Source organism: Hemiscyllium ocellatum, chromosome 19 (assembly GCF_020745735.1).
Source record: "Hemiscyllium ocellatum isolate sHemOce1 chromosome 19, sHemOce1.pat.X.cur, whole genome shotgun sequence".
Classification (NCBI taxonomy): domain Eukaryota; kingdom Metazoa; phylum Chordata; class Chondrichthyes; order Orectolobiformes; family Hemiscylliidae; genus Hemiscyllium; species Hemiscyllium ocellatum.
Genome location: NC_083419.1, coordinates 52,813,244 through 52,838,007, shown reverse-complemented (window position 1 = coordinate 52,838,007; position 24,764 = coordinate 52,813,244). Strand labels below are relative to the sequence as shown.

General features: G+C 39.1%; 2 protein-coding genes across 8 annotated transcripts in view; one reads left to right on the top strand and one right to left on the bottom strand.

Moving 5' to 3' along the window:
• aass (aminoadipate-semialdehyde synthase) overlaps positions 1 to 10,284 on the top strand; it is a 77,223-nt gene extending 66,939 nt beyond the window's left edge. For all 3 annotated transcript variants that reach the window (XM_060839474.1, XM_060839472.1, XM_060839473.1), the window contains exons 20-24: positions 1,353 to 1,448; positions 2,151 to 2,266; positions 4,770 to 4,858; positions 7,380 to 7,556; positions 9,840 to 10,284. In XM_060839474.1, the coding sequence (XP_060695457.1) occupies positions 1,353 to 1,448; positions 2,151 to 2,266; positions 4,770 to 4,858; positions 7,380 to 7,556; positions 9,840 to 9,955 (594 nt within the window). In that variant the 3' untranslated portion in view covers positions 9,956 to 10,284. The remainder of the gene's footprint in view (positions 1 to 1,352; positions 1,449 to 2,150; positions 2,267 to 4,769; positions 4,859 to 7,379; positions 7,557 to 9,839) is intronic.
• A 2,884-nt stretch (positions 10,285 to 13,168) lies between these two features.
• Positions 13,169 to 24,764, bottom strand: part of ptprz1a (protein tyrosine phosphatase receptor type Z1a) — a 255,622-nt gene continuing 244,026 nt past the window's right edge. For all 5 annotated transcript variants that reach the window (XM_060839467.1, XM_060839468.1, XM_060839469.1 and 2 more), the window contains 5 exons: positions 24,385 to 24,513; positions 21,271 to 21,417; positions 15,774 to 15,916; positions 14,871 to 15,006; positions 13,169 to 13,585 (listed from right to left, as the gene is read on the bottom strand). In XM_060839467.1, coding sequence (XP_060695450.1) covers positions 13,439 to 13,585; positions 14,871 to 15,006; positions 15,774 to 15,916; positions 21,271 to 21,417; positions 24,385 to 24,513 — 702 coding nt within the window. In that variant the 3' untranslated portion in view covers positions 13,169 to 13,438. The remainder of the gene's footprint in view (positions 13,586 to 14,870; positions 15,007 to 15,773; positions 15,917 to 21,270; positions 21,418 to 24,384; positions 24,514 to 24,764) is intronic.

The window sequence follows — 24,764 nt, the reverse complement described above, 5'->3', positions numbered from 1 at the left end:
CTGTTGTTGCATTTTGTAACCCCTTTTTAAAAATAGTGACACAGTTTTTTCCCCTGTCTCCAGCTGTGCTGAACTTACTGTAATTGCTCATATGATATATAACAGACCTATTTCTTGCAGCTTCATTTGAGCAATGTAACACACTGAGGTTGGAAACTAACTTTCAAATGAGTCATCAGGTGGCTAACATTGTCGCTGACTTTGAAGGAATCACAAAGGTACTCCTGGAGCAGTCTTGCTGTTCTTCTTTACTGAACTCTCACTCCTGTCTCTCCCTGGCAGTGCAACTCTAAACGTCCAATTTCAATTGGTGCATCAACGTGGTGAAGACACAAGAAGAGCCTGTTACCATTGTCTGTGTTGATCAGTGATTGTATTTGAGAATGCAGTTTATATAATTTTATCTTTCCGATTTGCATGGAATGGTGTGCATGGTATGGTGTCTGACAGCTCTCAAATCCTCCTTCAATTCTGACCTCTTGTGCATCCCCAATTTTTATTGCTCCATCGTTGAAAGCTATGCTTTCTGCTGCCTGTGTCCTTGGCTCTGGAATTCCTTCCTTAAACCTTTTGTTTACCTCTCTCTCACTTTTTTTCCTCCTTTTTAAGACACCTGTTAAAATCTCCATCTCTTTGATAAAATCAGCTTATCCTACCTCCTTGTGTTTGGTGTGCTACATTCTGTTATTGCTCCTGTGATGCTTCATGCATTGTCTCAAAATATAAGGATGCTGTCCGAATGCAAGTTACTATTGTATTTCTCTCTTTTCTGGATACCTTCGCTATTAATGAAGCTTTCTGACAAGTTTTTATAGGTCTGTCTAATTTACTAATGCTCTGTTCACTTCAGAATCTTATCCTTAGCATTTCACTGAGACATAAATTGTCATGCAGTTTCACCATTTTTTTTTCATTTTATACTATTTTCCAGACAGATTTAAGATTCTAATGTTCCTTTAGAGCAATAGTTTTTATAGGCCTGTTTTTGTGAAGACTATTTCTTGTCATGTGTTTAAATCAGCATCTGTTTTCTGCTCCAAATCCATATGTGCAATAATCCAGCAGGTCTTGGCTGAGTGAGCTTTCCTGTATATTTCAGAGGATTTAGGGAATTGGCTTTCATGATTTGTCCAAGAAAGATTGAACCATTTTCATCTTCTTAGCTAAGAAGTTGATTCATTTAAATATTCACCAGCAGCCATCCGCTATACCACAGGAAACAATGTCAAGCACCTTAAACAAGACTGATCCTGGATGATGCTTAATCTGTTGAAGATTTTTGTAATTTGCAGTGCAGACCAATAATGAGACATATATGACCTGAATACGTATTGTCCTGTGTCCTCTTTCAGGGATATGCAAATGTAGTGAAAGGATTTCACAAGCTAGGATTGATCAATCCTGACCCATGCCAGCTACTTAGCCCTGAAGCTCCTCCTTTGACTTGGGTATGTCTGAATATTTGAAAAAAACAATTCAATGAAAGTATGAGATTTATTCTGAGAGTTTTGGATGCTCAGTGTTAAACGATTGCTGCTGAAATATGGAATCTGTCCTTCTCTAATCCAATTTCTGAACTAAATTACTGTTACTAACAGTATCTACTTCATTTTTTTTAGTCATTTTATGACTCATTTTAAGTACTTGTTTTCTCCAGACTTTCTGATATGAAGCTTTTTGAGAAATGCTGAAACTGCTTTTGTTTATCATTATTTATTCCAAATTGTTTATTTTTAAGCAATTGTTTTTTTTTCAAGTGTAGTAAGAGAACATTCATTTCCAACATGGAGAGCTGTTCACCGAAAGCTGTTCATCAAAAGTCCTAGTCTTTTGAGAGAGAGAGACTGGGATTGCTATGGTCCCAGTCCTTTCATGCACTTGTGCAACCATCTATGCAATATGCCACAGTCCTGTCTCTCTGGTTACATTCCTTGCTATTTGTTTGGTAAAATAGCAGCTTTAACTTGGTGCATAACCTTTGATGAGAACAATGAAAATGTTCACCTTGTTTGGAAAACTCCATTCAGGATTTGTTTAACCAGTAATGGCTGAGTTAAATAATATGTAAGTTTAACAGTGTAGCATGAGAGTAGAAAGTGCCTTATTTATTATTTTCCAAACTATTTGAAACTCTAATGTTTGTTGAACAGAGAGAACTGATGTGTAACTTGGTAGAAATTGCACCATCCAGTAGTTTGCAAAGACTCCAAGAAGCTGTTTATGATAAGATTGGAAGAGATGATCATAGAATGAGCACTCTGACATGGTAAGACAACCATTGATTTTAATTTGACTATTGATTCTTTTCTTTCTGCTAGATACACACACTCTCATCTCCAGTCTTCTGACAAGGCCAGAGTTTTCAATTTGTGTCACTGACAATCAGTTCAGTGACAAATTGATGCAATAGCAATGAACTGAACAATGTACATGTACGATGCTTATTAATGTTTGTGCAGCAGTTGATCTAGCAGTCCAGCTGAGGACTTGGGAAATACAGTTTCAGGGTATCATAGTTGTGAGTATGTTCACTGAGCTGGAAAGGTGGTTTGCAGATGTTTCATCTCCTGTATAGGTGACATCTTCAGTGCTTTGGAGTGTCCTGTGATGTGCTGATGTACTGTGTCTTCTGGAATTTATTTGGTTCCATTCCTGCTGTTTCTGGTTGCTGATTCAGTTTGTTCTTTGTAGTGGCCGGTATATTGGGTCTAGGTCCATGTGCTTGTTGATGTAATCTGTAGATGAGTGCCATGCTTCCTGAAATTCTCTGGCTGTCCTCTGTTTAGCTTGTTCTATGATCGCTGTGTTATCCCAATTGAATTTGTGGTCCTCATCACCTGTGTGTGTGGCTACGAGGGACACTTGGTCATGGTGTTTGGTGGTAGTTGGTGTTCATGAATGTGGATTGCTAGTTTGTCCTATCTAGTGTTTCATGCAGTCTTTGCATGGAATCTTGTAAATTATGTTTGTCTTGCACATGGTGGGTATCGGGTCTGTTGTCCTGGTGAGCTGTTGCACTTCATAGGAGGCTCCAATGCACTGAAGATGTCACCTAGACAGGGGACAAAATGTCTGCAAATCAGCGAACATACCCACAATCACAAGTGGCACCCAAGCTACAAATCTTTGCACAAACCTTGAATTTCAGAGTGTAACAGACTAAGGGTTCGGGCAGACAGGACAGTCTTTCTGAGAATCAAACTCATCACCTTCAGGACTGTGCGGAGAAGAAAGAGTTGCCAAGTATTTTTCTGCTTTGATCAACCAAGTGGTGATAGAAACCTTTGTAGTTGAAAGAGATGATACATTTCTAATTCCATTGCTATAATGCAGCTGTTTATTGAAGCAGTAGTCAGATACTTATCTGAAAGTATGCTATGTCTCTGTGTCCTTGCTGAGAGAACAGGATAATGATTTTTTTTCTCACACTGCTTGTGCTTTATCCAAACATTGAAATTTTGTGACAATTTGCTAGTCTCTTTGGGGTTTCCACTAAAATTATGTCAGGATTCTGATAAATTTAGAATTCTTTGTTCATTCTGAATCAGCGTGGGCACTTAACTTTTCATTGATTCATTCACTGGATGCAGGCATCGCTGGCTGGATCAGTATTTATTATTTATCCCTAATTGTCCATGAGAAGATGATAGTGAGTTGCCTTCTACAACTGCTGCAGTTCATGTGCTTTAGATACATCTCCAATGCCATTAGGGAGGGAGTTCCAGGATTTTGACACAATGACAGTGGAAAACATGCCAACATATTTCCAACTCCAGAATGATAAGTGGCTTGAAGGAGAATTTGAAGGTGATGTTTCCATGTATCAATGGCCCTTATCCTTCTGTATGGTAGCAGTTGTGAGTTTAGAAGGTGCCATCTGAGGAGCCTTGGCAAATTTCTGAGGTGCATCTTGTAGATGGTACACACTGCTATGACACAATGTCTGTCTGTGGAGAGAGTGAATGTTTTTGGATGTTGTGTCAGGTAAAGTGGGCTGCTTTCTCCTAGACAGTGTGAAGTTGTTGGAACTGCCCTCATCCGGGCAAGTGGAGAGCATTCCATCATATGCCTGATTTTATGCCTTCTAGATCCTGGCCAGTCAGGAGATAAATTACTTGCCACAGAATTCTTAGTCCCTGACCTGCTCTTGTAGCCACACTGCTAGTCCAATTCAGTTTCTGGTCAATGGTAACTCCCAGAATGTTGATAGAGGGAGTTTCAGCAACGGTAATGTCATTGAATCTCCAAGTGATGATGGTTATTTTCTTTCTTGTTGGTCATTGACTGGCACTTGTGTGGCTCATCTGACCAAGCATTGTCCATGTCTTACTGCATTTGGAGATGGACTGCTTCAGTATCTGAGTGGTTGCAAATGCTGGTGAATATTATGCAATTGTCAGCAAACATAAACACATCTGATGTTATAATGAAGAGAAGGTCATTTGATGAAGCAGCTGAAGCTGATTGGTCCGAGCACCAAGGAGCTCCTGTAGAAATGTCTTCAACTGAGATGACTGCAACAACTGCAATCATCTTTCTTTGTATTAAATATGACTCCAACCAGCTGAGAGTTTGCTCCTCAGATGTCTCTTTGCACTTTTCTTTCTTCTCTCTCTCTCACACACGCACAAAGACTTGATGAAGTAGAGAACGTCTTGTTGAGTCCTTCGATATCTGTCACTCATAGATTGTCTTTATTCCAGTTTAAATGGCTAGAATTGGTCAAATGCCTTATTGTTTGTTGTGACATTTATTTGCTTTTGATAAAGGCTTGGCCTCTTTGATGATGAACCAGTTCAGAAAGAAATGAGCCTTCTGGAGACTTTTGCGAAGCACATTGAGCCCAGACTTACCTATGGTATGAACAGCATGACATTTTGCCATATTTTAACTTTACTAACTTTACCAACTTTTTATTTTGTTTTAAATAAACCATTGTGTAATTACAAAACAATGAATCATAAATGATAAGCCAAAAAAAAGCATGACTTACAAAATTCAAACACCTTGCTTTTAATAAGTTCCAATTGAAATGTTAACCCTTTAGTTAAAACTCTGGACATTTAGATATCCATTGGAACTCCACTTATGAGAAGTCCATATTGGTATTTGCTGCTCAGTCCAGCCCACTATCTTATTAAATAGCGATATCATCAGATGCTAGTTGGTTTTTTTACTTAAAAGAAACATAGCATGAAGATTTTTTTTCTATTCTTAGTGTTTTGTGTTAAAAATAATTACTAGGAATGGAAATATTTGTATTAATGTCATGATCACCCAAAGTACACTGAAACCAATAAAGTGCTTCAAAATTTTACTTGCACTGTGTGCATATTGAGGAAGAAATGGAGCCTTTCATTGGAAACAGTTTCCAGTCCTATTCTAGCATCACATTTCAGTTGGACATCTAACTCTGCACTTGATAACAGTGAGAGCGTGGTCACTACTTCATAAGATCAATGATAAGTTTAATAAGGTGGGGGAGGGAAAACTAAAACACGATGAAATAAAATGCTTTGATTAAAACATTTGTGCTGCAAATATACAGTATATCTCTTTTAAATGACATCTGTCTTATTATCTTCACAGTTCTTGCTGCTTTTAGTGAAAACTGTACAACTGCTGGCACATTTAGTTGATGAATTGAGCTGTTTCTAGTACATTTTGAGAAACACAAGTTGGCAGACAGTGAAGGTTACCTTCAAGTATAAGAGGATCTTGATTAGATCTGTCAGTGGGCCGAGGAGTGGCAGATGGAGTTTAGTTTAGATAAACATGAGATGCTGCATTTTGGAAAGGCAAATCAGGGCAGGACCTACACACAGGTGAGGTCCTGTGGAATGTTGCTGAGCAAACAGACCTTGTAGTGCAGATTAATTATTCCTTGAAAGTAGAGTCGCAGGTAGATAGGATAGTGAAGAAGGCATTAGGTATGCTTTCCTTTATTGGTCAGAGCATTGAGAATGGGAGTTGGGAGGTCATGTTGCCACTGTACATTGGTTAGGCCACTTTTGGAATATGGTGTGCAATTCTGGTCTCCCTCCTATAGGAAGGATGTTGTGAAACTTGAAATTGTACAGAAATGATTTAGAAGGATATAGCCAGGGTTGGAGGGTTTGAGCAGTAGTAAGAGGCTGAAAAGGCTGGGGCTGTTTTCCCTGGAGCGTCAGAGCGTGAGAGGTGACCTTATAGAGATTAAAACATGAGGGTAAATAGACAGTATTTTCCCTGGGGTGGGGGAATCCAGAAATGGAGGGCATAGGTTTCGGATGAGAGGGGAAAGATTTAAAAGGGACCAAAGGGGCAACTTTTTCATGCAGAGAGTGGTGCATGTATGGAATGAGCTGCCAGGGGAAGTGGTGGAGGCTGGTATAATTACAATATTTAAAAGGCATAGGAAAGGTTTGGAGGGATATGGGCCAAGTGCTGGCAAATGGGACTAGGATATCAGCAGAGACCATTTGGATCAAAGGCTTTCCATGCTGTATATTTCTATGACTATATTTATAGCATCGAGAGTGAATTTGAGCCAACAGCAAACTATGATTCTGTGTATTAACAAGAAATCTCATCTAATCACTTCAGTCAAAATTGCCCATTCTGGGTTGAAGATGGAGGTTGAGAACTGTTCCTTGTTTGTTGTTTATCTGTATCATTCCTTATGCAATAGGGACAGGGTTAAACCAGCTCTATAATCAAGCCCACAAGGCTATAATTCTTGAGTTTTGCTGAAAAAAAAATTCTTGAAATCATGTACTCATCAGGATATTTGCAAAGAACACCAAATGTTCACAATGTATGAGAGGACAGTGCTGATTATTTGGCATAATCAAGGATTAAGAGTATAAGATGTGAAGATGTTTTCATATAATGTTTTGGTCAAGAGCTTATTTAATGGAGTCTGCAGTTTCAATGGAACATCTGGCCTATTCCTGCCTTTGTTTTTTATGCTGAGTTAAGATTGCTATTGTACTGAATTGGTCATGCACATTTAATATATGGTCTAACACGTATTTTAGCTGAAAATGTGTTGCTGGAAAAGCGCAGCAGGTCAGGCAGCATCCAAGGAGCAGGAGAGTCGACGTTTTGGGCATGAGCCCGACCTAAGAAGGGCTCACGCCCGAAACATCGACTCTCCTACTCCTTGGATGCTGCCTGACCTGCTGCGCTTTTCCAGCAACACATTTTCAGCTCTGATCTCCAGCATCTGCATTCATCACCTTCTCCTAACATGTATTTTATCCAGCTTAATTTCAGTGGGCATTATGTTTAGTTGAGAAGATGTGGTACTGTGATCCTCTACCTTCAATATGTGAAAACAGCTTTTGATTCTAGTTGTCTAACAGATCCCTGTTTGAACACTATCTGTTTTGTTGCAGCTCCTGGTGAAAGAGACTTGGTTGTCTTGAGGAACAGTGTTGGCATTAGACACCCTTCGGGTCAACTAGAAACTAAGCATGATAGTCTGGTGGTCTACGGTGATGTTGGGGGTTTCTCAGCAATGGCAAAAACTGTTGGCTACCCATGTGCCATCGGTGCTGAGATGGTTTTAGATGGTAATCCCTTTTACTTGTTCGTAAATTGATATATTTGAAGATCACACTGATGTTTCTCTTCATTCTGCATACTTTTGGTTTCTGTGTGGCGACTTTGAATAATGCTCGGACAAATCCTGGACCCTGATGAAAATTTACGCGGTAAACCAAAGATCCCAGACAAAAATGATGCAAATACATCCTTCAACCCACAGTCCCAGCCAACTTTGGACTGATGTAGAGACATTAATCTTGTTCTTAGAAACTTTGGATTCCAGCCATAATCTAGATTGACGTCAGTGCATTATTGAATATTGGAGGTTTCAGGTTTCATTGAACGCCTATTGCACGTTTCCTGCCCATTCAGGAAGATTTTAGAATTTAATCACACTGTTCTCTTGGTGTTCTGAGAAATTCTTTTTTGTGTGGGATGGTGGCAAGTGCCACATTTATTGCCCATAACTAATTGAGTACCTTGCAGGAATAGTTCTGACAGCACTTAAGAATCAACCATATATTTATGGGTCTGGAGTCACATGTAGGTCAAGATGGCAATTTCCTTCCCTCAAAGACATTAGTAAAGTAGGTTTTCTTTTTAATGGCAATAAAGAATAATTATATGATCATGATTAAACTGGCTTTTAATTCCAGCTTTTTTTTTAATTGAATTTGAATTTCACCGTCTGCCATGAAGAAACTCAAACCCATGTCTCCAGAACAGGGGCTAGAGTTCTGGATTACGAGTTCATTGGCATTACCACTGTCACCACCTCACCTCAATTAATAACATGAGAACAGATTAACTGGCCATTTGTCTCAGTTGTGTTTTTGGTTCTTGCTTCATGATCACAAAAAAGAAAATGCAATGCGGCAGACATAAATAATTGTAGAACAAATTTCTTGGTTAAGGATGATGGGAGAAAATGCCAGTGCAGATGCCTATTACTGATTACTACTGAGCTCAATTAAAACATATAATTATCCGGAACAGGCTGGGAAGAGTGGGAGGTGTGAAACTTTAGTGGCCCTTAAAATCATAACAAAGTTAGGATAAATGAAAAGAAAATATTTCCACTTGAAGAATCTGAAACAAAGGGTCATAACTTAATTGACATCAGTAAGGAATTTCAGAGTAGCAACTTTACAAAGATGACTGAAATGTAGAACCAATTGTAACACTTGAGGCAAAAAGCATAGATGCATTTAAATGGAAATTTAGATAAATAGATGAAGAAAGAAAGAAATGGAAGATTATTGTTGTGGTTCTGTTCGCCGAGCTGGGAACTTGTGTCGCAGACGTTTCGTCCCCTGTCTAGGTGACATCCTCAGTGCTCGGGAGCCTCCTGTGAAGTGCTTCTGTGATGTTTCCTCCAGCATTTATAGTGGTTTGTCTCTGCCGCTTCCGGTTGTCCGTTCCAGCTGTCCGTTGCAGTGGTCGGTATATTGGGTCCAGACTGATGTGCTTATTGATTGAATCTGTGGATGAGTGCCATGCATCTAGGAATTCCCTGGCTGTTCTCTGTTTGGCTTGTCCTATGATAATAGTGTTGTCCAAGTCGAACTCATGTTGCTTATCATCCGCGTGTGTGGCTACTAAGGATAGCTGGTCTTGTCGTTTTGTGGCTAGTTGGTGTTCATGGATGGGTCCATGAACACCAACTAGCCACGAAACGACACAACCAGCTATCCTTAGTAGCCACATGCAGATGACAAGCAACATGAGTTCGACTTGGACAAACGACCACTGCAACGGACAGCTGGAACTGACACCTGGAAGCGACAGAGACAAACCACTATAAATGCCAGAGGAAACATCACAGAAGCACTTCACAGAAGACTCCCAAAGCACTGAGGATGTCACCTAGACAGGGGACGAAACGTCTGCAACACAAATTCCCAGCTCGGCGAACAGAACTACAACAATGAGCTCCCAAGCTACAAATCTTCTCACATACTTTGAACAGAAGATTATCTTGATAGTGTTAAATGAAGTAAGGCGGAGGGAGGAGCCTAGGGAGAATAAAGATCTGTTTTAAAGCTATAATTTTAATGTAACTTCTTCTCAAGACATTTTAAAAAGGAACTGATTTTAAAAAGGTGTTTTTCAGTTGGTAAGTGAGCTTGGTTAGAAGTGTTAAGCCTGTAGTTGTGGACATAAAAAGGACAAATATGTTCTATCATCAATGTTCATTGATAATAGCCTTACTCTGATATGTATTCCTTCACTTTCTCTTCACTTATCCACAAAAGTCATTGTGCTACATTCAATTCCATAACATTTTTGAAATTTCATTGTTTTAACAGGCGAAATCTCCACTAAAGGAATACTTGGTCCGATAACCAAAGATATCTATCAACCAGTTCTGGATCGCATCAAGGCTGAAGGCATTTTGTACACTTCAAGCAGTACCTTTTCATGACTTGGAAATTATTCAGTAATATTCCAGTCTTAGTTTTCCATAGATTTTATTTACCACAAGCACTTATCAAATTTTTATCTGCATATTCAAATTACGTCTGAAATTCTTCGTTCACTCACTGCTACTGATCTTTCTTTGTGCAATCAACCACTTGGGGATGTTTTTGGTGTGTGGTCAATTATAATTTAAAAGGTGGAATACTTAATGGCATTTCTAATCATTGCAGACTGTAAGTTGCAATAATTAACTGTTAATAATACGGGATTTATTTGTTTGAAGTAACATTGTGACGTCCAACAGCTTTTCAGATATGTGAATAAAGCTGACCATTCTCCAACAGTTTCAATACAACTTCAATTTTTATTGATAATACTTTGAGTGATCTTGTCTCACTCAATGCATCTTGAAACACTCTAAGGTTCAATATTGCTGAAGAAATTAGGTTTATGGTTGAAAAGCTGTTTAAAGGCAAGGGCTTTTCTCTTATTTCTTCCTGGAGAAATCTCAGGGTTTAAATATCTACTTTCTTCTTAATACATCTGACTTTAAGTTGAAAAGTTAAATGAAAACATCAGGCAATATCAAACACATTTCAGGGAAGAGTGTTTCGTTCTGATTTCCCAATAACACTCCCAACATCTCTCCAACCCACCCCATATATCCGTATTGAATAAAATAGTTTGTGATCGACTGTCCAGTTGGAAAGGCACCACATAGGAAAGGGGTAGATTAGAAAAATTTGACCATTTAATTCTAATACCCGGTAGTTTTGTCTGTTTAGAATGCTTGCAAAAAATTAATGCACCAATCACATTAAGACCCAAGAATACATGCAGAAGTATTTCAATAATTATCTAATAGTTGCCTAACCCCTTTTTACTAGTAATCTAGTATCTTTTCTATAATATTTCATAGATTTTCAGTACTTGTGAAAATCTTCTTCTGTGAATTTTAACATCAAGTTGTTTTCTTTTTGTTTCTGCACCCCCTCCCTATGATTTTTCTTTCACTAAGTGCAGTATTTTACAGACTTGACTGTGAAATAAACACAGACGAAGAGGACAGAGCAAACATTTCTGCATCAAAATCTAACAGCAGAGCTTAGGATACTATTCTGATATATATTAGATACCTGGGTGGGCTGCAGAAGGAGGCAGCAGTCATAGAATGATACAGCACAAGAAGTGACTTGTGTTTTTGGTAGGGTCTTACAATTAGTTTTCACTCTGCTCAAAGTCTTGTTCACAAAAATTACTTCGAGTATTCATCCAATTCCCTTTCACCATGTTTGTAGAATCTTTTGTTATCCATTCAGTTGGTATATTCCAGATCATAATTCAGTTCTTTAAAAAATGTTTCCACATGCCACCTCTGGTTTTTCTTGCAACTGACCCTTTACAAGTACAAACAGAATCACTTATCCAAACTATTCATGATTTTGAATGCCTAAATCAAATCATCTTCTCTATCATAAGAGCAACTCCTGTTTCTGTAGTCTCTGTACATAACTGATTACTATTTCCCTTTTAAATTAGCCACTGTTCTCTTCAGATTTGTTTTTGCATCTCCTTCTATTCCCATAATTTTCAGTTGTCTTCCTTCAGTTAGTTTTCTAGTATATGATAAAGCTTGCAAATATCACACTACCACCAAACCACCCCCCCCCCATCACCCAACTCCCCTTCTAATTTTAAACACCATGTTTTTGTTATTCAGGGAGCTCTATCAAACTTTGGCACCCTAGTGGGAATATATCCATTCTCAATCTGAACTATCTCTTTAAACAACTGTTCTGCTGTGCACACGTCCTCTCTTGCCTTTATAAAGTTAATGTTCCAGCCTCCATCATGACAAATCCTAGTTCCTGGTACTACACCCAATTTTCCATTACGATGTTGAATCCAAACTGGTTCACATGACCAGAGGCTTCCACTCCCATTCAAATATCTTTTCAATCCAGTTCAAAATGGCTGTAATCCAGTTAGACCTGCCATCCAATGTTCTTGCTTAGTGTTCTTGTTATTCATTGCTCAATTATTGCCTTTCCAGACAAGTGTCTTTTTCATTAGAAGAATTCCATTTTTTTTCATTTAGGCTTCAAATGAAATGCAAAGTACAAACTTTGGCATATAAGTTAACAAATGGTATAGGTTATAGACAGTGTAACTTACATTGATAGCAAAAGAATTAACTGTGTGCTGAACAACATACAGGGAGAGAATTAATACATCTATGTTTTAAGCAGGCTTACTGGACAATACATTAAAGTTAAACTCCAAACTGCATTTCTATTGTACAAAAAGGATTATTTTATTAATATTTTTCTTTCCAGAGTCTCAATATTGTAATCAACATTCCTAATTCTGCATTTTGGCCAGAAGTTAAATGCAGGACTGACATTAGGTAGGTGTTTTATATAAGAAGTCAGGATGCTTTAAAGCTGCTGTAGATATTAAAGTTAATCTCTAACTCCAGACATGTTGACAGATGTGCCTCATTAGGTGCTACTGGCACACTCCCAATAATGACCACCAGTGCTAATCAGCTGATAAATCTCATTTTAAATTCTTCTGCAGTGGCCATAATGTAAAAACATCAGTCGCAACCCAAATCACACATCATCTGGATTTTTTCTCTGTGAGAAGTCTTTCTAGAACTTTCTATTTCTGTTGTACAAGTAGTTTAAACATTGCATGCTGTTATTTGTAAAATTACATCAAATAAGTCAGTAATAAACATCTGACATGGGATTTAGAATCAAAGCTGAATTAGAGATATATTTAAACATTAATAAATTGCCAGCTACAACGACCATGTAGTCAGAACATCAAAAAGACTAGAAAAGACTCTGTAGTAAAATATAAAAATCTAGAATTATAAATAGAGATTTGGTCCATGGACAGGTTCATTGTTCTACTATTTACATTATGTATTAGAAGATTAATTTTCATTCTTTAACAATATGATGTCCATATTATCCAGACTTGATCAACACTGCTATTTCGTTCTGTACATTCAGTACATTGCTTGAGCACTGCTGAATGTTGGTTTTTAAATGGTGTTGACATGGTGGAAAATAGAGAAACAAGTCTTAGGCAGCAGCACTCTAGTTACCATTGATGTTGCAGTCAATATTCTCTTCTGGAAACCTCTGTAGAAGACACTGCCATGGATGCACCCCCCACCCACCCCCCCTCCCCAGTTACAGACTGGAAGCAGACCATGGAACTTGACACTGAACATGCTGAAAATGCAACTACAGCGAATATCAGTCAGGCCAGCGTGATGCAAATGAAATATTCACACACTGCACAAACGATTTCTGCTAACAATTTTTCTTTTATATAAAAAGTCACCCACCAGTTAGTGTTCATTGGTGACACAAAGTGAATACCAGGATTTCACAATGGATACCTATATAGTTAACAGGATCTTAAATAGGATTTTGTTTTGCCTCTGTTGGTGATGATATCTCTTGCACTGTTACACCAGAGACTCCATGCTTTCTGCTACATTACAGTCATTGGCAGACATGGCCATGCCATTGGTTTCCAATACAGTTGCAGGGTTTTCATCTTCTCTTGTACTGAACAGGCTGAGGACAGCTTTATACAAAAACTGGTACTGATCCTGGAGAAAGAGAACATATCTCAGTCTTCTCATAACAGCATTGAGAATCATTGCGACTGGGTCGGAATCGTACCAATACAAAACATGAAATAGCTGTAAGGTACAGTCAGTCGGTGATGTATTCAATAATATCAAACTCACAATTCTGTATTTCCCTCTTTTGGAATTTTCCCAGTGAAACAGAAAGAGTTACCCCTTTTATTATGGGCAATTGTCATATGCTCACTTCTTGAAAGGCTTTTAAAATTTTCTTTGAATGTAATGTACAAACTGCTAGCTGTCCACAGTTAACCTAGGCTCTGTGCACAATGCTGACATTTAGCAGCTACCCTGCTTCCTCTGGGATACAAGAATTGTGAGCACTTCATCTCCCACAGATATCAGTACTCAGCAGTCCCATCTTCCCCTCAGAGGTTTGGTTAGAAGATGCAGTTCTTCTAGCAAAGGTCCATCTAGTTCAGTTGAAAACTCTTCCCTGTCCAGATCCATCATCCAGCTGAATGAATGGTATCACAATTGCCCTGAAATGATGATGGTCTGTGGCCAAATGTCAACATAGCAGGTACCTTGGGAGCATTCATTAAACACCACCCCATCCTACCAAACCACTGAATGAACCATATTGCACCTATTGGATTTAAACATTCTTTAATATTGTTAGCAAATTTGTTAACAATGGGACTTCTGCAGAAGGAAGGAGGATTTACCTTCGGGAGCTGCTAGCCAATCTGATTGAGCTCAATGATGGATACTGGAGTGTAAGAAAGAGCCCCATAAGGAATCATGGCTGTCCCTGAAAAGTAAGTCTCAGAGTTGTAGTATAGAAAGGATCCCTCAAATCCAGAGACAGGAATAAGGCCCTTGGTTTTGTAGGGCGGATGGGCCAGAAAGAAAGGTGAAATGACATCTTTGGGGAGCGCACTCGGTGCAGCCCCTGAAATATATTACCCTTCTCCCCGGCTTTTTATAATGTTGGCTATTTAGACTGTGGACAGTATTATTCAGGTCAATAGGCTGCTAACAAGTCTACATTAGCCTCAATCAGTTGTTTAAATGACATGGATGAGCAGTCCCAGTGATCTTTATTATGGGTGATGGGCTAAGTCACATGACATATTCTACACTTATCCATTTCTGTTTGTTGGAACATTCCCCACCAGGTCGCCCACAGACTGAATGCCAGGTTTCCTTCAATTTTCTATCAATTATGGTTAAATATGTTTTTGGAATTTTTATGGCAAAATGGTAAAGAACTCTGCATTTATACGCTATGATTCTGACTTACAACATCGGTGAAGACACCGGGCCTCATTAAATTAATCATTTTAGCCACTTGATAAACGTCCACTGAGTTTTCACTTTCCAGTTGGTGCATTAGATTAGTTAAAGCACAGAAAGTACCAGCTGTGTTTCCTCCATGTCTGTGAAAAGAAGTTTACATTTTTATACACATACACACAGAGCATCCTTTGTGTATTCTAATTGCTGTGATACAACTATATGCCATAAAAAGTTCTCAATCTAATGAACGTTAAAATTTCAAATAAAAATCAGAAATGTCCTGGAATCATGCAGATATACCAGCTTGGATTAAGGACAATGATTACCTGAAAGTTTTACTGGGCCTGTCTTCCCCTCAGCCAAAACTAGTACAACAACAGGGTGTCTGGACAATAAGTTCAATCATACTGCTGCTGGAAACAGAATTGAGAGAGTGGTGCTGGAAAAGCACAGGAGGTCAGGTAACGTCTGAGGAGCAGGAGAATCTATGTTTCGGGCATAAGCCCTTTATCGGGAATTATGCCTGAAACGTCGACTCTCCTGCTCCTCGGATGCTGCCTGACTTGCTGTGCTTTTCCAGCAGCACACTTTTTGATCCAGGTACCCAGCATCTGCAGTCCTCACTTTCTCCTAGTTGCTGTCGGAAACGATATTATCAGGTTAGGTCAGAAAGAATCTCCTCACAATAGTCATTCCACAGAATCCATTCAAATACCTCCAGATCAATCCTTTCTCCAGGGAACAGTGGATCCCTCAAATTTGGCAGTTAATAGACCTCACTCTGTGTCTTATTTTGACCATATGACCACTTCTATTTCTGAGAAGGCATTTTCATTAATAGTCATTTGTTTCATTTGAGACCTCTTTTGCACAAACAGCTTCAATTTAGAAAAGGAGAAAGACATACTCGTCATGGACAATAGTTGGCCCATCCCTGGTAGAAGCTTCTTCTCGTATTATATTGAGGAGCTCGAAGGTTTTGCTTATCGGCCCATCTGGATTTGGCCATTTTGGGGACTGATAGTGCCTCACTTCAAGCACATAGTCATCCTGTAATGAAGGGAATTACAAACACAGCATTACTGATCATATAGCTCTGTTATATTCAAACTACTTCTGACAGAGTGAGAGGATTTTTAAAAAATACTACCGTATATACTTGCGTAAAAGGCAATCTCATGTAAATGTCAGTCCCTTATTTTTGATCAATAAAATCGTGTATTATCCATATATCTTGTGTAAAAGTTGACCCTACTATATCGCATTATAAACCTTTTACAAAGGGAACTGCATGTTCCCATTAACCCACTTCATTCATTCATACTCATAATTCTATTTATCGCTCTTTGTTTACTATATTGTCTCTCTATTCGTTCATTCGGTCATTCATAACTACTTAGTCGAGAGTGTGCTGCTGGAAAAGCACAGCAGGACAGGCAGCATCCGAGGAGCAGGAAAATCATTGTTTCGGGCATAAGCCCTTCAGGAAATAATCTGCTCAGCCCACTTGGTTTACTAGAGCATGTTTTGTTTCATTCATTCACTCAGACCGGTACTTACTGCACTTTGCACTATACATCCAAAAGTTAATATCATTAAACGGTTAATCATTTTAATTGTGCCATTACATCTGAATAAAAGTTAGATATAATAGCTACATATATTTTTAATTTTTGACAAATTTGTTAATGTTGCTGAGGTTATTACATACCAGAGTAAATGGGAGGAAAACAGAAAACTTTGGCCAGAAAGTTCAAGACGCTTACACATTCAGAATTTACTAAATGTTTCATTTTAAATGTCCCATTATACTCAGCCATGACAATGTTGAACCGTGTGATTTTGCAGGATTTCAATGAATCTTTGACATGTGAAATTTTTGTACCGATATGTATAAATACAATTTCCTACCAGTGGTTCATTATTGCTTCTCTTGCTTTTATCTGGTAATTACTTTTACCATAATTCATTGTGATTTTTATCTTTACCCAGGATTAGTTAGGCCATCAAATTGACTTCTGCTAATAATACGGTATTTCGAAGCGCACCATGAATTCCAGCCCCTCAAAACTAATGCCAGTGTACTAGTCGACCCTATAAATTGAATCTTTAAAAATAGTCTAAAAAATTTGACTTTTACACATGTATATATGGTATGGTGTCTAAAAGTAGTATCATCATTGGACGCTCTGCAGACTTGCTTGTGAACAGTCAAAACCCATCTTCAGAGATCTGTCACCAAGACTTAGACCTCTGGACTTTCTGGATTGTGAAATTGCATCTAATTAAAGTGTCCCAAGGTATTTTTAAGCATTGAGTACTTCACTAGTTCCAATTAGAGGAAAATAAATTTGAACAATCCGCAAACTATCTTAGAAGCAAACTATAATAGTAATACATGCTCAAACAGATATCTCTCAAATGAATGAGGTAAGAGAACTAGTTTCTCAGTGATTAGGATATTGGTCCTAAAAGTGTTTTATCTGTAAGCTTTAGGGTTTGGTCACATCGTGTTCATCTCCAATTTCCACAATTTACTATCGGCTGTCTTGCAGCAAGCTATGTTGCACCTCTATTGTACTCCTACTGTAACAAGTCAATCCCAGGAGCTTCATATGAACAATAACCAAACGAGATGCTACAATTACAAAATGATACTAGGGTAAATGATGAAAACATTGGCAAAGGTTTTAAGGAATGACTTGAAAGGAGAAAGGTGCAGAAATTCAAGAAACAAATTGCAGAACTCAGAGCCGAGGCAGTGGAAAGGATGGCCAAAGGGGCAGCATGGTGGCTCAGTGGTTAGCACTGCTGCCTCACAGCGCCAGGGACCCAGGTTCAATTCCAGCCTCTGGTGACTGTCTGTGTGGAGTTTGCATATTCTCCCTGTGTCTGCGTGGTTTCCTCTGGGTGCTCTGGTTTCCTCCCACAATCCAAAGATTTGCAGGTCAGGTCAATTGGCCATGCTAAATTGCCCATAATGTTAGGTGCATTAGTCAGAGGGAAATGGTTCTGTGTGGGTGACTTTTCAGAGGGTTGGTGTGGCCTTTTTGGGCTAAAAGGCTGTTTCCATACTGTAGGGGAATCCAATCGAGAGGTAAAGTGATTAAAATTGGAGCTGCACTGCAGACCAGAATTAGAATATTAAAAATGATCTTTCAGATCTTTACATAAGTTATTCTCTTTCATGGGATGTCGGTTTCAATGGAAAGGCCTGCATATACTGCTTAAGTTGGCAAAGCAATGGTCAGCCACTTTTCTAAACCACTAGTCCAGGTTCTTGTTCTGTAGCCCTCTTTCTTCATTCATATGAGACACATCTATTTGAGCGTGTATTAATACAGTAGTTTGGTTCCAAAGTAGGTCAAGAGGATTATTCCAATATGTTTTCCTTTAACTGTTGTCAATGCACAAAAATGGTTTAAAAGGTTCTGGAGATATATACTTTAATTAGATGCAATTTTACAAGGTCTACTTATGATGCTGTTAGGGAAGGGTTTTCCAGGATTGTGACTCAGCGACATTGAAAGAATAGTTGCATAGTTCCCAATCAAGATGGTGTGGGGCTTGGATGGAACTTACAGGTTGTGGTGCTCCCAGAAACTTGCAGCTATTCTCTTTCTGGGTAGTAGAAGTCATGGGTTGGAAGGTGACTCACTACAGTGCATATTGTAGATGGTACATGCTGTGGTCATTGTGTTTATAGTGAAAGGAGTGAATGTTTAATATGATAGATGGGGTTCCATCCAAGCAGGCTGCTTTGCCCTGGATAGCTTCCTGGGTGTAGCTGCGTTCATCCAAGCTAGTGGAAGTTATTTAATCACATTCCTAGCTTCCATCGTTGAATGTTAAAGCAAAGTGATTAGATTCATTCTGGTTAGAGAGACAGTCATTGCCAGGCACTTGTTTGGCATGGATGCTACTGCAATATATCAGCCCAGCTGGAATGTTGCTAAGATCTATAAAGATCAGTACTCAAGTTATTGAGAATGGTCCTGAAAATTGCACAATTATCAGTGAGCAGCCCCATTTCTGTCTTTATGATGGAGGATAGGGCATTGATAAAGTGGTTGAAGATGTTTGGACCTAGGATACTAACCTGTGGAACTCATGAAGCAATGTCCTGTGACTCACATGATTGACCACCAACGGCCACAATCATCTTCCTTTGTGCTAAGACTCCAACAAGTGAGGTGTTCTCCCCATATTCCATTGATATCAGTTTGATTAGGGTTCCTTGATGCTGCACTTGGTTAAATGCTTCCTTGGTGTCAAGGCCAATTAATTTCCTGATCTCAAGTTCAGCTCCTTGTCCATAATTGAACAAAGCCTATAATGAGGTCAGGAGCTGAGTGGACATGGTGAAATGCAAGCTAAGTGCCAGTGAGCCAGTTACTGCTGACAAAGTGCCACTTCATAGCACTATTGATTACACCTTCCATCTCTTTATTGATGATTGAGAGTAAACTGATGGGCCAATAATTGACCAGATTAGATTTGTTATTGTACTTGTCAATTTTCCACACGGCTGGATTAGATGCCAGTGTTGTAACTGCACTGGAACAGCGTGGCTGGGGTTGTGGCTAGTTCTGGAGCATCAGTTTTCAGTACTGTTGTCAGAATCAAAACAGGGTCCATAGCCTTTGTAGTACCTAGCACCTTCAACCATTTATTGACATTACGTGAAGTGAATCAAATTGGCTGAAGGCTGGAAACTTTAAAGCCAGGGACCTCAGGAGGAGGCAGAAATGAATCATCCACTTAGCAATTCTGGCTGAAGGTGCTCACAATTGTATCAGCTTTGGCTTCCCCCATAATTCTGATTTTCATTCATTGTTTGTTACTTTTCCCACATTGTTATTATTTTTGTCAACCTCAACGGAGAGTGCAGGTCAACCACTTGGAGGATCTGCTCAGTCTGCAAAGCTCAAAATATCTGTACACGTAAGACTGCCCACTTGTCTAAATCATTGATACCTTACAAAAGATGTCGTACCCAAATGGCTTTCAACTGATAAGCATAGGGAATAAAGCATTGGTGCAAGAAATGGTCAAGACAGAGACTGATGATCAGATACCTCAGTTTCCAGCATAATCCTGCCGTTGAGTAGAACATGCTTGCTCTGTACCATTTGGTGAAACAGAGAACCACCTAATAATTATTCAGCAATACAGAAGTGCTGAGATACTTCACAAGCTGAACAACATCACCAAAGAAACACAAGCTGATTATTGTTTGAGATATGAACCCCATCTCAGAAATGAGCAACAGCATTGAAGAGAGAACAAAACAAACAGAGGGATGGGGAAGATCACATAACATCAAACATCTGTAAAATGGTTTAAATGGAACATTAAGAAATAATTAACGAGCAGTAGCAATTGCATGGGGGGCATAATGACAGGAAAAAAAATGTATATCAGACACAATCTAAGGAGAGTTAATGTGGGATAGGAAGTGTTAAAAAACTTGCAAAGTGTAAAGGACTCCAGTGATCCAGTAGAAGCAAAAATTGTAGGCCACTGCGAAGGTCTTTCACCTTTCAAAATGTGAAAAAAAACTTTATATCGCTAGATGGTACAGAATAAATGACTTCATTTAAATCTAATGATATTTGCTGTTGAAGTAATGTCACTCTAGGTTTACAAAGTGATATGTTGTTAAAGACATAGAACTGTTTTGTTTCATAGGCTAGATTACCACATCTGGAGCATTGATCTCCTTACCCAAGGAAAGATTAGTTCAGCAAACATTCACCAGACTGATTGTTGGAATGGTAGGTTTGCTGCAGGAGGAGAGACTGGGTTTGACTCAGCCTCGATACACTGGAGTTTAAAACAAAGAGACATCATCTCATTGAAATCTCATTGACATGGCTGTAGCGACTGGTTGTAGGGATGATGTATCCCCAGCTGAGGGGTGGGGGGATCCGGAAGAAGGTGTCAAGGTGTCAGGATACATTGTAGGTCTTTTCTGATTGAGAGGAGGAGAAATTTCTTCAAGCAAATGAATCTATGGAACTCTGCGCTACAGCAGGCTGTGGAGTCTGGGTCTCTGAATATGTTTAAGAAAGAAGTAAATTTCTTGAGGTAAAAGGTGTCAAGGGTATGGGAAAAGAGCAGAATATAGTGATGAGATAGAGAATCAGCCACGATCATGTTGAATGGTAGAGAGGGTTCTGGGTTGAATGGTCCACATCTGCTCCTATTTTAATTTCATGTCTGTATATTCCCATTTAAAACAAGCAGCTGCAGGATGCTAATAGTTGCACCAAGCAAACTGGATCAGACTTACCGCCAAACATTACACAAGTTATGGTTTGTGTTTCAAGACGAATCAATTTTCGACAGCCTCACAATGAGTCACAGTCTCCCTCCAGGCTTACTAATGTTTGCCGTGTTACCTGTGTTGCTTCAAGAATGAAGTCCTGGATGATGAGCTGCTCCTCATTGGAAAGACAAAGATGGCTCTGGTTGATCAGGCTTACTGTAAACGCTTCACAATTCATTGGTTCCTCCTTCCTCGGCCAGTACACAGATTCATTCTCAGTCTGTGAATAACAATCCCATCATGTTTGTATCCGCACAAATCAATTGGTTTACAGACAAAGTACAAGCATTTTGTTTAAGAACTCTCTCTGAAACTCCAGGAGGAGAACAGTCAGACGCTTTTTTAACATATGAGTAGAACTGAATTGACTCTTACTTTGAATACAGCAGCACAAAAATCAATTATTGTCAGCAGGTCACAACAAGCATTAGCTAATTCACTGTCAGGTGTTAGGTACAGTTGTATTTGGCACTTATGTTTTTTTAAAAGTCAGAGCTAACAACACTGCATCTATTTTAAAAATTTAAATCTAATTTGCTTGATCATGAGCATCGTTGAATAGAATAAAGTAATTACACATTTATTCACTCAAATGCATGGCTGAGGCTCAGGGAACAGTACTATATGTGTTCAAATCCCATTTCAGTCCCATTCTGGGGGACTTGAATGCAAAAAGTGAAGTTGAAGGGAAAGTGCTACTCTCAGATGAGATGTCAAACTAAGACCCAGTCTGCCTTCTCAACAGCTTGCCAAAAAAAAAACACTTTTTTGAAGAGGAACAGTGGTATTCTTACTGAATTCCAGGCTACTACTTTATCCCTGAGCCAACATAATAGAACATAAATCATAGAACATAGAACAATACAGCGCAGAACATACCCTTCAGCCCTCAATGTTGCACCGACCTGTGAACTATTCTCAGCTCATCCCTCTACACTGTCCCCAAAATCATCCATGTGCTTATCTAAGGATTGTTTAAATCTCCCTAATGTGGTTAAGTTGACTACATTAGCAGGTGCGGCATTCCATGCCCTTACCACTCTCTGCGTAAAGAAATTTCCTCTGACATCTGTCTTAAATCTATCACCCCTCAATTTGTAGTTATGCCCTCTCGTACAAGCTGACGTTATCATCCTAGGAAAGAGACTTTCACTGTCTACCCTATCTAATCCTCTGATCATCTTGTATGTCTATCAAATCCCCCCTTAGCCTTTCTCCAATGAGAACAGACCCAAGTCTCTCAGCCTTTCCTCATAAGACCTTCCCTTCAGACCAGGCAACATCCTGGTAAATCTCCTCTGCACCTTTTCCAATGCTTCCACATCCTTCTTGAAATATGGGGACCAGAACTGTACGCAATACTCTAAGTGTGGCCGCACCAGCGTTTTGTAAAGTTGCAGCATGATGTTGCAGTTCCGGAAACTCAATCCCTCTATCTATGAAATCTAACACACCGTATGCTTTCTTCACAGCACTATCCACCTGGGTGGCAACTTTCAGGGATCTATGCACATGGACTCCAAGATCCCTCTGCACATCCACACTACCAATAATTTTTCCATTGACCCAGTACTCTGCCTTCCTGTTATCCTTCCCAAGGTGCATCACCTCACATTTAGCTGCATTGAACTCTATTTGTCACCTCTCAGCTCAATTCTGCAGTTTATCTAAGTCCTTCTGCAACCTGTAATCATGACTCCAGAATTTCTGGTCATCATCCAATATATTCTTAATTTCCTCAGTGGAAGAGACAAAGTACCAAAGAAACCTTGTTTCCACAGTTCTTCTGTCAAAGATCCAACTGGGTGAGCTAGACATTGTTTTGCATTGAGTTTTGGACTCAGTGAGAAGACAGCTTAGAAACAGACTGAAAGAAACCTTCCTCTCTTTGCACACATTCTGGTATTGTAACCACACCAGGTTATAGTCCAACAGGTTTATTTGGAAGTGCTTTCGGAGCGCTACTCCTTCATCAGGTAGTTGTGGAGAATAAGATTGTAAGACATAGAATTTATAGCAAAAGTTTACAGTGTGATGTAACAGAAATTATACATTGAAAAAAACTTGGATTGTTTGTTAAGTCTCTCATCTTTTAGAATGAACATGTTGGTTTCAGTTCTTTCATATGTAAATCACAAAACTTTTTTTAAAAAAGCTACATTCTCAAGTGAACTTTAACAATTGGTGTCATGTCGGCCCAGATAATGTATTGAAGGTGGGAGCTTTCCTGTGATGCTGTCTGTGCCACATTGGTCAGACTGATTCTAATATATAAGGTGGATTTACATAATCTAACATGGATTCATGCAGTTTTTGAGCAAAGTAAAATGTAATTCTGCAAGCACAAATTCACCCCACAAACTTATATGTGTGTATGTGCATGTGTGCGTGTGTGTGTGTGTATAGGAGTGTCTGTGTGTGTGTGTGTGTGTGTGTGTGTGTCTGTGTGTATAACGCAATGGGGTTACCTGTAGTGTGACATGAACCTAAGGTCCCGGTTGAGGTCATCTTCATTGGTCCCCATGAAGATGGCCTCAACCGGGACCTTAGGTTCATGTCACACTACAGGTGATCCCATTGCATGACACACACACACACACACACACACACACACACACACACACACACACAGACCTTCTCTCATTTGGTCACACATACATTCCCACACACACCCTCTCACAGACTTATACCCCTTTACACTCACATACACACACTCTCTCTCACAAACACTCATATCTCCTCCACCCCCACAAACAAACACACACACACACACACACAGACACACAAGTTTGTGGGGTTGGACCATAACCTGGTGTTGTGTGAGTTTTAACTTTGTATACCCCAGTCCAACTCCAGCATCTCCAAATCATGGCAATGTACTGCCACTGAATTCTTATTAGCTGCACTCTAATGTGTTTGGAGTATATCAGTAAAGGACGGTACTGTGAATCATTCAGAAACATTGCTTGCACGTGTTTAGATTGGATTGTGACAGATTTATATCTGAGATTTCAAATGCAACTTTTACATTGCGGAATTTGGCTCCAGCTAATAGAAGTAGCTTTTCTCTGCATTAAGGATTCTTCCAGTCCTTATAGCTGAAGCTGCTGGCAGAAACATTTATGGGTTGATGCACAAAATTTCAAATTAAAATGAGCCAGTTTAGAAATGAAATAAGATTCCATACCAGCACTTGGTTATCTGACAGCATGACAATAATTTGAGAATTGTAGTCCCATATCATTTTCCAAAAGTCCTTTGTGGTATGTGGCAGTGGGTGTTGAGTTATAATGAATTCATTACTTTGATGAAATCCCTGGGATTAAATACAAAGCAAAGTACAAATGTACAAGAATGATAATCTCCATAATACAATTCATCAGGTAATGCTTGTATCATTCAAAATTACAAAACCAATGAAATGAGAAAAGCAAATCCAATTCTGGTACAAGTGAATCTCCAAACAGATGACAGTTATGCATTTCAGCAACGTTTAGTGCAAAGGTTTGGTTCTTGGGCTGTATTAGAGCTTTCAAAATCAAGGTTGAGGCTCTAGTTCAGTACTGA